Source organism: Haematobia irritans, chromosome 1, assembly GCF_050003625.1.
Source record: "Haematobia irritans isolate KBUSLIRL chromosome 1, ASM5000362v1, whole genome shotgun sequence".
Lineage (NCBI taxonomy): Eukaryota > Metazoa > Arthropoda > Insecta > Diptera > Muscidae > Haematobia > Haematobia irritans.
This window is the reverse complement of record NC_134397.1, coordinates 25,607,366-25,621,507: the sequence shown is the minus strand read 5'-3', so window position 1 is coordinate 25,621,507 and position 14,142 is coordinate 25,607,366. Positions and strand designations below refer to the sequence as shown.

General features: G+C 27.5%; 1 protein-coding gene across 1 annotated transcript in view; it reads left to right on the top strand.

Moving 5' to 3' along the window:
• LOC142222370 (uncharacterized) overlaps positions 1-13,010 on the top strand; it is a 48,949-nt gene extending 35,939 nt beyond the window's left edge. Inside the window, exons 2-6 of the mRNA XM_075292496.1 lie at positions 11,376-11,485; positions 11,651-11,766; positions 11,836-12,023; positions 12,095-12,257; positions 12,337-13,010. Coding sequence (XP_075148611.1) covers positions 11,376-11,485; positions 11,651-11,766; positions 11,836-12,023; positions 12,095-12,257; positions 12,337-12,809 — 1,050 coding nt within the window. The 3' untranslated portion in view covers positions 12,810-13,010. The remainder of the gene's footprint in view (positions 1-11,375; positions 11,486-11,650; positions 11,767-11,835; positions 12,024-12,094; positions 12,258-12,336) is intronic.
• Positions 13,011-14,142: the final 1,132 nt, after the last annotated feature.

Genomic DNA, 14,142 nt, shown 5'->3' with positions numbered 1-14,142 from the left:
AATATCGTTAAATCACCATAAACCAAAACGAGCAACCAGATGTATATGGCATTGCATACCAATTAGACCTAGACCTCAACAAAGAGATGTCAAAAACATGAATAGGAAGTAAAAAGACCACATGAAAGGACCTATTCAAGTGTTACTACATTCAACACGGGCGACCACTAACGATACTTTCGATAATGTGCATACTCTAAGATTTTCCATGGTGACTTGAATTGTTCACGTTTCCTGGCAGCAATGCATAAATGCTCGTTAGTTCAGTTTGATTGACTTTGCTGAACGTGAAGAAAATTGCCATTGATTGTCACTATTTTGTCAACAGTTTTATGTAATGTTTACACTTGATAAATGCAAAAAAGGGAGATTTTATGTTTATCCATTGGACAAAAATATCGTCGTAAAATGTGGTCGTATTTTTTATAAAAAAACGTAAATGTTTCATTGAAGGCGTATTGACCTTAGTTTTACGTGATTCGACTTAAAAATGATTATACCCTTCGCCACGCTGTGGCCAGACTGCGACGATATAGAGGCTAGTATTTTCGGCAATAATTTGGTCAAAATTTTATTTTATAGAAAATTTTATCAAAATTCTATTTCTATAGAAAATTTTGTCAAAATTTTATTTCTATAGAAAATCTTGTCAAAATTGTATTTCTATAGAAATTTGTCAAAATTTTATTTCCATAGAAAATTTTTGTCCAAATTTTATTTCCACAGAAAATTTTGTCAAAATTTGAATTCTATAGAAAATTTGGTCAAATTTTTTTCTATTAAACATTTTGTCAACATTTTATTTCTATAGAAAATTTTGTCAAAATTTTATTTCTATCGAAAATTTTGTCAAAATTTTATTTCTAATCCAGGGTAGTTTATTTCATTCGAAAATTTTGCTAAAATTGTATTTCTATAGAAAATTTTGTCTAAATTATATTTCTATAGAAAATTTTTGTCCAAATTTTATTTCCATAGCAATTGTTATCAAAATTTGAATTCTATAGAAAATTTACTCAATTTTTTTTTCTATAGAAAATTTTGTCAAAATTTTATTTCTATGGAAAATTTTGTCAAAATTTTATTTCTATGGAAAATTTTGTCAAAATTTAAATTTATTTCAATAGAAAATTTTGTAAAAATTTTATTTCTATAGAAAATTTGTTTAAAATTTTATTTCTGTAGAAAATTTTATCAAAATTGTATTTCTATTAAAAAGTTCTGTCAAAATTTTATTTCTATAGAAACTTTTGTCAAAATTTTATTTGTATCGAAAATTTTGTCAAAATATTATTTCTATAGAAAATATTGTCAAAATTTTATTTCTATAGAAATTTGTCAAAATTTTATTTCTATAGAAAATTTTGTCAAAATTTTAGTTCCATAGAAAATTTTGTCAATATCTTATTTCATTTGAAAATTTTGTCAAAATTTTATTTCTAATCTATGGTCTTTAATTTCATTTGAAAATTTTGCTAAAATTGTGTTTCTATAGAAAATTTTGTCAAAATTTCATTTCTATAGAAAATTTTGTCAAAATTTCATTTCTATAGAAAATTTTATCAAAATTTTATTTCTATAGAAAATTTTATTTCTATAGAAAATTTTTGTCAAAATTTCATTTCTATTGAAAATTTTATCAAAATTTTATTTCTATAGAAAATTTGTTTAAAATTATATTTATATAGGAAATTTTATCAATATTGTATTTCTATTAAAAAATTCTGTCGCAATTTTAGAAATAAAATTTTGTCAAAATTTGAATTCTTTAGAAAATTTGGTCAAATTTTTTTCTATAGAAAATGTTTTCAACATGTTTCTATGGAAAAATTTATTAAAATTTTATTTCTATAGAAAATTTTGTCAACATTTTAGTTCTATGGAAAATTTTATTGAAATTTTATTTCTATAGAAAATTTTGTCAAAATTTTATTTCAGTAGAAAAATGTTGTCAAAATTTTATTTCCATAGAAAATTTTGTGAAAATTTTATTTCCACCGAAAATTTTGCCAAAATTTTATTTCATTTGAAAATTTTGCTAAAATTGTATTTCTACAGAAAATTTTGTCAAAATTTTATTTCTATTTATGGTCTTTTATTTCATTTGAAATTTTTGCTAAAATTTTATAGAAAATTTGGTCAAATTTTTTTCTGTAGAAAATTTTGTCAACATTTTAGTTCTATGGAAAATTTTATTAAAATTTTATTTCTATAGAAACTTTTGTCAAAGCTTTATTTATATAGAAATTTGTCAAAATTTTATTTCTATAGAAAATGTTGTCAAAATTTTATTTCCATAGAAAATTTTGTGAAAATTTTATTTCCACCGAAAATTTTGTCAAAATTTTATTTCATTTGAAAACTTTGTCAAAATTTTATTTTTGTAGAAAATTTTGTCAAAATTTTATTTCTATTCTATGGTCTTTTATTTCGTTTGAAATTTGTGCTAAAATTTTATTTCTATAGAAAATTTTGTCTAAATTATATTTCCATAGAAAATTTTGTCAAAATTTGAATTCTATAGAAAATGTGGTCAAATTTTTTCTATAGAATAATGTGTCAAAATTTTATTTCTATGGAAAATTTTGTCAAAATTTTATTTCAATAGAAAATTCTATTAAAATTGTATTTCTATTAAAAAATTCTGTCGAAATTTTATTTCTATGGAAAATTTTATTAAAATTTTATTTCTATAGAAAATTTTGTTAAAATTTTATTTGTATAGAAATTTGTCAACATTTTATTTCTATAGAAAATTTTGTCAAAGTTTTATTTCTATAGAAAAATTTGCCAAAATTTTATTTCTAATCTATGGTCTTTCATTTCATTTGAAAATTTAGCTAAAATTGTATTTCTAAATTATATTTCTATAGAAAATTTTTGTCCAAATTTTATTTCCATAGGATATTTTAAAAAGAAGAGGAGGCACGCTCAAAATAAACCCAGCCATGTGAATTCAAATCGATGATTTGACAGTGGCATAGGAAAAGAGATATGTTTGTTTCGAATTTATTTCGGCATAAGCCGGCTATCAATGTAAAACCTTTTTTCGGAGGGTTCAAGTGTGGTTTTTGTTGGGTTTAATAAACTGCCTGAATTTATTCTGATAATTGGTTGATAGTTTTGCTGCAAGTAGAGGATGCTGATGAGGAATGTGGTAATTCCGAAACGTGCGTCCATCCAACCATCTTGCAGTCTATAGGGCTTTGCCCAAATAAATTTGACAAACATTCTTTTCCTCTGTTGGTTAAGCTACTCTTGTAGTTTAGTCAATGTATGGTTTTAAGCTGAAATAAAAAACAACAACAAATTATATTTCTATAGAAAATTTTGTCCAAATTTTATTTCCATAGAAAATTTTGTCAAAATTTGGTCAATTTTTTTTTCTATAGAATATTTTGTCAAAATTTTAATTCCATGAAAAATTTTGTCAACATTTTATTTCTATAGAAAATTTTGTCAAAGTTTTATTTCTATTGAAAAATTTGCCAAAATTTTATTTCTAATCTATGGTCTTTTATTTCATTTGAAAATTTAGTTAAAATTGTATTTCTAAATTATATTTCTATAGAAAATTTTGTCCAAATTTTATTTCCATAGAAAATTTTGTCAAAATTTGAATTCTATAGAAAATGTGGTCAAATTTTTTCTATAGAATAATGTGTCAAAATTTTATTTCTATGGAAAATTTTGTCAAAATTTTATTTCAATAGAAAATTCTATTAAAATTGTATTTCTATTAAAAAATTCTGTCGAAATTTTATTTCTATGGAAAATTTTATTAAAATTTTATTTCTATAGAAAATTTTGTTAAAATTTTATTTGTATAGAAATTTGTCAACATTTTATTTCTATAGAAAATTTTGTCAAAGTTTTATTTCTATAGAAAAATTTGCCAAAATTTTATTTCTAATCTATGGTCTTTCATTTCATTTGAAAATTTAGCTAAAATTGTATTTCTAAATTATATTTCTATAGAAAATTTTTGTCCAAATTTTATTTCCATAGGAAATTTTGTCAAAATTTGAATTCTATAGAAAATTTGGTCAAATTTTTTTCTGTAGAAAATTTGGTCGAATTTTTTTCTATAGAAAATTTTGTCAAAATTTTATTTCTATGGAAAATTTGTTTAAAATTTTATTTCTATAGAAAATTGTGTCAAAATTTTATTTTTATATAAATTTGTCAAAATTTTATTTTTATGGAAAATTTTGTCTAAATTATATTTCTATAGAAAATTTTGTCCAAATTTTATTTCCATAGAAAATTTTGTCAAAATTTAAATTCTTTACAAAATTTGGCCAATTTTTTTTTCTATAGCAAATTTTGTCAACATTTTATTTCTATGGAAAACTTTGTCAAAATTTTATTTCTATGGAAAATTTCGTCAAAATTTTATTTCTATAGAAAATTTTGTAAAAACTTTATTTCTATAGAAAATTTGTTTAAAACGTTATTTATATAGAAAATTTTATCAAAATTGTATTTCTATTAAAAAATTATTTCTATAGAAAATCTTAATAAAATTTTATTTCTATAGAAAATTTTGTCAAAATTTTATTTGTATAGAACATTTTGTCAAGATTTTATTTCTATATAAATTTGTAAAATTTTATTTCTATAGAAAATTTTGTCAAAATTTTATTTCTATAGAAATTTTTTTTGAAATTTGGCTATAAAGAAAAACATTAAAAAATGGGAGACATTTTGCAAGATTTTATCTTGAAGATTTTTGACTTTATCGACCTTATTATTCCAATTTTCATATTTCAACACAATAATTTAATTAAGTGCTTCTCAAAAGCTTTTCAAAAACGTGCCTTGCCTTTTTGCCACATGAATCACATCCCATTCAATTTTCCATTATACTAAATCTCTTTCCAGGGGTCGATAAAATGCCTGCGGTAGATTTTTCCACCATTCATTCAAAGACCCATATCCCTATAATATCATCTGTCATGTTGGCCGAACACCTTCTTCTTAAAAGTTTAATATTTGCTTTTTCTAAAAATGCCTTGGGGAATAACATGCAGCGTGAAGCTTGTAAAACCACCAAACTCATAAATATCCAGAAAATTAACCATTAGAAAAAAGAAGAAAAAAAAAACAAAATACTGCCACAAAAAAATTTCTGCAATTATTACTGATGGCGAACTGTAGGCAAAAATTAAATATTTACAAAAAATGTATTTTTTTTTGTTATATGGTTAAAATTCGTGGCATATTCCATGATTTTTAATGATGGCATAAAATAAACCAAAAAAAAAACTGGAAAACTTTACTTTCAAAAAAATTTCCGCAATTATCACTGACGGCGAACTGTAGGAAAAAATGAAATATTTGCAAAAAAGGTTTTTTTGGTTATGTGGTTAAAATTCATGGCATATTCCATGATTTTTAATGATGGCATAAAATAAACCAAAAAACTGGAAAACTTTACTTTAAAAAAAAGTTCCGCAATTATTACTGACGGCGAACTGTAGGCAAAAATTAAATAATTGCAACAAATGTTTTTTTGTTTTGGTTATGTGGTTAAAATTCGTGGCATATTCCATGATTTTTAATGATGGCATAAAATAAAAAAAACTGGAAAACTTTACTTTCAAATCACGTGAAATGAAGATATATTCAACAATTGAGTAAAATTAAAGATGTTTTAGAGCAAGAATGAACTGCCTCGAGGGATAATTGAACTAAATTATACTCCACATTTTGAGATTTCCATAAAGCGTTGTTAAAATCAGGAAATCTTAAAAACATGGTATCCTTTAAACTACAACACACGAAATTATACCCTCTCATAGAAGAAAAACTGAACTAACAAGTAAGGAAAGTCTAAAGTCGGGCGGGGCTGACTATATTATACCCTGCACCACTTTGTAGATCCAAATTTTCGATACCATATCACATCCGTCAAATGTGTTGGGTGCTATATATAAAGGTTTGTTCGTCTTGATTTGAAATCTTAAATCTGTAGAAGTAAAATCTGGAAATTTTACATTGAGTTTCAAGCAATTTTCATGATCAGTGCGCCTTCCCTCAAGAGGTGAAGTCGGTCTATATGGAGGCAAAAGGACCGATAAAAACTTAATCCGATACACATTTTTGTGAGCCTAAAATACCAGAATATTTACAATTTCAGGCAAATCAGATAAAAACTACGGTTTCTAGAAATCCAAGGAGTTAAATCGGGAGATCATTCTTATGGGGGCTATACTAAAATATGGACCGATACTCACCGTTTTCGGCACACCTCTTTATGACCCGAAAATACCTCTAGATTTCCAATTTCAGACAAATTGGATACAAACTACGGTTTCTATACGCCCAAGACCCCAAATCGGGAGGTCGTTTTCTGTGGGGACCATACCAAAACATGGACCGATACTCACAATTTTTGGCACACGTATTTGTTGTCCTACAATAGCTCTAGATTTCCAATTTCAGGTAAATTGGATAAAAACTGCGGCTTCTATAACCAAGAAATAAAATCGGGAGATCGGTCTATATGGGGACCATACCAAAACATGGACCGATACTCACAATTTTTGGCACACGTATTTGTGGTCCTACAATACCTCTAGATTTCCAATTTCAGGTAAATTGAATAAAAACTGCGGTTTCTATAAGCCCAAGAAGTAAAATCGGGACATCGGTCTATATGGGGGCTATACCAAAACATGGGCCGATACTCACCATTTTTGGCACACCTCTTTATGGTCATAAAATACCTCTTGATTTCAAATTTCAGGCATATTGGATAACAACGGGAGGTCGGTTTATATGGGGACTATATCAAAACCTGGACCGATATAGCCCATCTTCGAACTTGACGTGCCTGCAGACAAAAGACTAGTTTGTGCAAAATTTCAGCACGATTGCTTCATTATTGAAGACTGTAGCGTGATTACAACAGACAGACAAACGGACGGACATCGTTATATCGTCTTAGAATTTCTCCCTGATCAAGAATATATATACTTTATATGGTCGGAAATCGATATTTCGATGTGTTACAAACGGAATGACAAACTTATTATACCCCCGTCACCATTCTATGGTGGTGGGTATAAAAAGCCCGAAAAATAAATGCCTGCAAAATAGCCCATCTGTTTCATTAACGTGTGCCTTATAAAGAAAACTAAGGGATGGTCACTAGATAGGGTCACGAAAAAAAGTTGATGCGGTCACTCCCCAGTTTTTGTAGCATATTCGAAGACAATTTCAGAACACCAAATTTGTTTCCGTGCACCCTACGATCCCCCGAAATACAATTTATTGTACTGTGTCGTCATTTGAAGTCCGATTGATCGTGGTTGATCAGGGGATATATTTCGTGCATTGGTAATTTTTGACTCCGACGTCAAATTTCATTTTTAATTTTTTTTATTTCGCTTCGTATGCCCCTAACATATGATGCCCATTTATAAAGATCTTAACAAAATATGAAACTTTTGTTTTTTTTGTGTGGTTTGACTGTGGCGACGATCAAACTGTCAAACATTTGCCAAGTGTCACCGTACCATAAGTTTATTACTATTCGAACATAATAAATAACTTGAGAACACCCGAAATTACGGCTAAAGCACTACTTTATATTTTTACATAAAATTCTAAAAACAAATTTGAATTTTTTTCTAAAACCGAGATTTTTGTGTGATATTAATTTACCTACATTACAACTTACATCTGCCATGTTCTTTAATTAACCCAAAACAAATTTAAAAAAGTCGTATGTTTGGTTACACAAAACTCTCTATCTACCTATGTAGAAAAAGTTGTCTGTTTGTCAAAACATCCACAAACATTTGTGGTAAGATTAAAGTTGGTTGATGCTCTGTAATTCTATTTTGGGATGCGAGTTTCTGGCGCAGCAAAAGTTTTCACTAATATGACCAAAGAGCAAAGGACGAAAAACCACAACAAAATATTTGCTTAAGTTTGCCACAATATTTACCAAGATGCATAAGAATGTCTTAACCACATAGATTTGCCAAAAATACGCACAATGAGAAAATGCTAAAGTTGTAGAGAGAGAGGGTGATAATGTCATTTTCAGTCAGTGCATTGGACAATAACTGGTAACAGATAAATGCCTTATTTCGTAAAATTGCACACAAACGAATATATAATTAAAAAATGCCGAAAGTAGTTTTGAAATCTCTATACAGAAATCAACTTAGGATAGTAGTAAACCGCATAAGCATTAAAGCTCATATTGTACAGCATACAAAAGCCCAAATATAAGGCATTCAGCACAGACATTAAGTGAGCCCAATGATTTCTTGTCCTTAAAATACAGTTTGGCAGATCTTGGTATTGCAAACAACTTCAGGTTGTTATTATTTCTGAATTGCTAACCTGACAGCTGAGAATTATATTCGGGTGACAAATAATTTTATTGTTTCAATGCTTACAAAGGCACAACTTTTGAAAGCACTTCCAAAAATGTCCTCCCAAAGATGTTCTTTATTTTAATTATAGAGGAAGTGTTTTTAATTCAATTTTTATAACGTACTTTTTTAATATTTTTAATAAGTAATTTTAACTTTTTTCTAGTAAGTTAAAAACAGAATAAGATTTAATAAAATGGTACAAATTGTTTAAATTTTATCGAAAAAAAATGCCAAAATCCATTTGAGAACAAGTAAGGAAAGTCTAAAGTCGGACGGGGCCGACTAAATTATACCCTGTGAAATATGGCGGTCGGTTTATATGGGGGATATAACATATACAATTATGACCTTTATGATCCAATTTTGTGTGATTAGTACGAAATTTTAGCAAGACCAAATGAAATTTACGTATCCAGGAAGAAGTAAAATCAGGGGGTCGGTTTATCTGGGCGGTACATATAACTATGGATCGATATGGATCACTTTTGGCATGGTTGTTAGCGATCATATACTAATATAACGTACGAATCGGATGAAATTTGCTCCTCCAAGAGGCTCCCGAGAGCTATATATAATATAGACCGATACACTGGTAGAAAAAACGATCGTAATATTAACGAACGGTGTTCGTTGACTTAAGTTCGTTAATACAACGAAATTTTACGTTAATACAACGAAAATTTACGTTAATACAACGAAACCAATCGTTGACGATGATTTCTCGAATTTCGTAGGACGTTGTATTAACGAATCCAGGTTCGTTAATACTACGAACATTTATTTTCGCTGTTGTCAAGAAAATTGTTGGAAAATCTATTTTAGTTTGAAAACCTATAGCTATATGATTTACTTCTTTAACATTTTGGGGTTAAAAATTACCTTACATTACACCAAAACCTTATGTTACAAACATAGATGAAAACTGTACGTTAATATAACGATTATGAGTCGTTGACGATGTTTTGTCGAATTTCGTAAATCGTTATATTTACGAATCTATGTTCGTTAATACTACGAACAATAGCTACTTTTGATAAAATTTTTTGCAGAAAATTTCGCTTATTAACAAAAATAAAATGTATGTGTATTACTTCTTAAAATTTGGGTGTTGGATATTACCTTACATTACTATGTTACAAACTTTGATGAAAAATATACGTTAATATAACGATTATGATCGTTGACGATGTTTTGTCGAATTTCGTAAATCGTTATATTTACGAGACCATGTTCATTAATAATACGAACATTTGATATCGATTTTGTTAAGAAAATATTGGAAAATATTGCTTATTTTGTAAAACAATAGGTATGTGTTTCATTTCTTTAATATTTAAGAGTTGAACATTACCTTGCTTTATACTTAAACCTTATATACAAACCTTGATGAAAAATGTACGTTAATATAACGAATATCAATCGTTGCTTTTATTCTATTGTTATCAACCCCTAAATTTGATGTTAAGACTGTACATTTTTCTTTACTGTTGCATGTTTGAGTAGCTAAGCATTGGCTTCTATGAGACAATGTCATCTTATTTTGACGCACACAAGCAAACAAACTGTACACATTGTGAATATAACGACTATGAGTGTTTGGTTTTGTTCATGCACATTGCCTTTTTGTCTAGTTGCAAATCCAAAAAGCGTAGAATAGAAAACATCAGTGATGGGATTTAGAAATATTGTGCTAAAGATGGGGTTTGTGTTACTAAATCATGTTCTACCTTCATCCAACGATTATTATGGCGAATGAACCCTAATAAATTCGCATTATAGTGCAAAAAATAATAATTTTTTACGGTTATGTCTCTTTAATAATCCAGTTTTTAGCCAATAAGCCTTCAACTAAAACTTTTAACCTTTTATGTCGCTACTAGTATAAGATATTTTTACAAATTCTAAGTACATTTTTTCTAAATACGAACTTTTCTCATACAAGGAAATGTTAATTAGATTTAATAAATTTCTTAAATATGTATAAATATGTTAACTTCGGTTTCTTATATCGGCACTTGTAATATATTTTATTAAAAGGGCTAACTTTAAGTCACATATTGATCCATTATTCATTTAAAAAAAGTCAACCCAACAGAAAAAAACTTGAAGCGTAATTTTAGAAATTTTAACAAAACACCAATATAATTAAGTAAGTAAATATTTCGACGAATTCAAGAAAATTTAATAAGATATAATTAATTTATATATAATATATAATTTATATGATTAATTTATTGAGTCGAAAACCTTAGTTGTTAATACCTTTATTTTTGTATTTATTTTCATAATTTATTATGATTTTAAATACACTAATAATAATAAATTTATTTACCTTAGGAAAACTTCTTATTTTTAAAAAATAACTTAGTGTTAACATTTCTAAAAATTTACAAATTTATTTCTTAGTTTTATCATTTAATTTTGTTTGGGGAATTCTTTGTGCAATTGGATTTGTTTATTACTTTTAATTCAAAAAACTTAACCAAATGAAACATTATTACGCGAGGGAAACTCTCATATTGGCGAAATTGTAACTAAAACATATTAGTTTCCACAAATTAAAAAATCGCTTTTTCTATTTTTTACTTTATATTAAATTTTGAAGTTAAAATATTCCAATATGAAAAAAATCTTTGCTTAAAATTTTTATTACAAAGTAACTGATATTGCCGTACCAAGGAAGAAGGACTAAAGTTTCGTATTAAAATTGGTACACTCTTGCCATCACTCAAACACTTTTGCCATCACTGATATTGGCAGACACAAATCGAATAAGCCGTTTAGTTGGTAAATGTCAATACAAGCGTACGGTCGTGAGCTCAAGTTCGGCAATTGAAATTATTAATTGTTTTTAAGTGAAAAAAAAAAGTTACATAGTGTCTGTGAGTAATTTAAATTATGAATTGTTTTTTGTGTGACCAAAAATTTGTGAACGAAAATAAATATTTTATGCATTTAAAATATTTTCATTTCTTGAAGTGCGATGATATCTATCGTTGTTGTGGTAGTGCATACCAAAACTCTTCGTGTTTCAAAAGACACATACGAACACACCATGCCACATTTTTTGCTGCAAAAATTCTAACACAGTATGAGAAGACAAACACAATTACTGAAGAAAATCGAATAATGTTAATAAATATTATAATACAATACTTTGATTTCAACAATATCCACATGAGCCTTCAAACTTGCCACCGTCTATAGTCTGAAATATTGGAAATTTTTCCAACGGAAAAATTAGAGTCATAAAGGACTGATGGAAGAGGTAAACTCTACATAAAATATCACAATAATAAGAAAAGTGTAAAATCTTTGGATATTAACAAAAACGACAAACCTAGTACCTCTGGATCTAAATTTGAATTCGGTAAGTTAATGGAATTTGCTTCATAGATGTTTAATTATGTTTTATTACTTACTAATTTTTTCTCCGTAGTTCCTGAAAATGATGCTCTAAGCTGTATCCAAAGCCTTCAGTACGACGACCTTCCACCGGAAAATTTTAAAATTACTTGGATCGGTTGTTCAAACTTCCGGATTAATCAAATTCACAACGAATGTGAAAATATATCGAAGGCTTTACAATTATGGCCTCAATACAAAAAACCATTGGGCTGTCAATTGGTAAGTGAAATTTATTAAAAGAAAAAGTTAATAACTGAAATTATTTACCAAACAATTTGGAATTTATTTAGATTGATCTAGACTTTGCTGTTGTACAGAAAAATGCTTCACACATGGTGGATTTTGATGAAAAGATGGAGAAACTCCTCGAATACATGAAGAACCATTTGGCTATTTATAACAAACGGTCGAAGCAGGTGTTAGGATCGATTGAAAAACACCATTTCAATGAAGGTAAAGTAAAATAATGCTCTAAAATATAATATAGTTTTGAATTTTATTTACATAATTTCTTTTCTTAATTTTAATATAGAAAAAGATGAATGCGTCTTAAAGTTGTTATGGAGCCTTCATGGATATTTATATCCCACCAAAAAATTTCAACGAAAAGGAAGTGATGGGAAAATTTCACATGGCCGTTATTCTATAAAGGATTCACAAGAGTCGTTTATTTATGTGAACGAAAACTTGCAGGCCATAGAAGAACATGTGGATTTCTTAATAAAAAGAGGTGAGCCAATCCAACCATTTATTGTCGCAGAAGGAAACAAAGACAATTTTAAAATTAACAAATTTTACGTATACTTGGATGGATATTTTCTCCCTTGTACAATTTTTTGTCGAGCTATGGATTTGTGCTTTAAATCTTTTCACTTGTTTAATGTTCAATATCCGCAAGCTTGTTTACCATTTTGGACTTTTATAGAAAAATATCTCTATAATATCGAAAATGGAAACAACAATTCCAAGGTCACTTCATTGTTATCAGAAATCTCTTCAGTTTAATGTGACCAAAAAGGTTAAAAATAGTTTCTTTATAATACAAAAGTTCCTATTATTCTAAAAAATTCTAAAAAAATGAAGTAACTAACTCAAACATTATATGAGACATTATTTTTGTAATACAATTAAACTTATTTTTGAAAAAGTGAATAAAATTCAATTTCAAACGTAAAAGTTCCTATGGTCGAAAACATTTTATGCTATTTATAGTAATTCATGTAAACGAATATAAATGTTATTTTTTTATACTACACAAGTTTTGTGATAATAGCAATGAAAAATTCTGAATTATTAAAATAAAATTGTAGAAATAAAAATTCTTTATTAAAACTTTTTTTCTACTCACTAATTTAAAAGATTATACGTGTAATTAGTTTATTAAACGATGAAAAGTATTTGTATGAAAAACTCTGAATTATTAAAACTCAATATTCCTTTATGACCTACAATTTTATACTCATTGATTTAAGCGATTATATGTGTAAAGTTTTTATTGTAGCACAAGAAATACTTGAAAATGTAAATAAAAAATTACAATTATTAAAATTAAATACACTCCTTTTGTTATGGATTTTTAGTAAGTATATGACAACGAAAATGTATCAATAAATACAATCACTGATCATAAATACAACGATCAGTCGTCGTAATTACAATGATCAGACTTCATTAATACAACGATAAGGCGTCATCAATATAACGATCAGGATTCATGAATATAACGATTAGGCATCATCAATACAACGATCGTGCATCATTAATATAACGATCATGAATCATTAATACAACGATCATGCATCATTAATACAACGATAAAGTGTCATCAATATAACGATCAGGTTTCATTGATATAACGAATAGGCATCATCTATACAACGAACACGCGTCATTAATATAACGACCAGGTGTCATTAATATAACGATCAGGCATCATTAATATAACGATCAGATTTCATTAATATAACGATTCAGCATCATCAATACAACGAACGAGCGTCATCAATACAATGAACAGACTTCATTAATACAACGACATAAATCGTTGTATTTACGACTAATTCCTGTTCGTAAATACAACGTAACGCATTTCGTTGTATCAACGAATTTGTACGTTGGTTCAATATTAACGTCAGGATTCGTGAATACAACGATCAAAATCGTAAATAGTACGAACATTTTTCGCTTAGTGTATGAACCATGTTTGGCATAGTTGTTCCAGACCATATACTACGAGTAATATAACGTACAAAATTTTAACCGAATCGCACTAAAATTGCTCATACAAGAGGCTTCCTACACGCAAAAAAAATAATTCTTTCCTCCCAAACGAAATTTT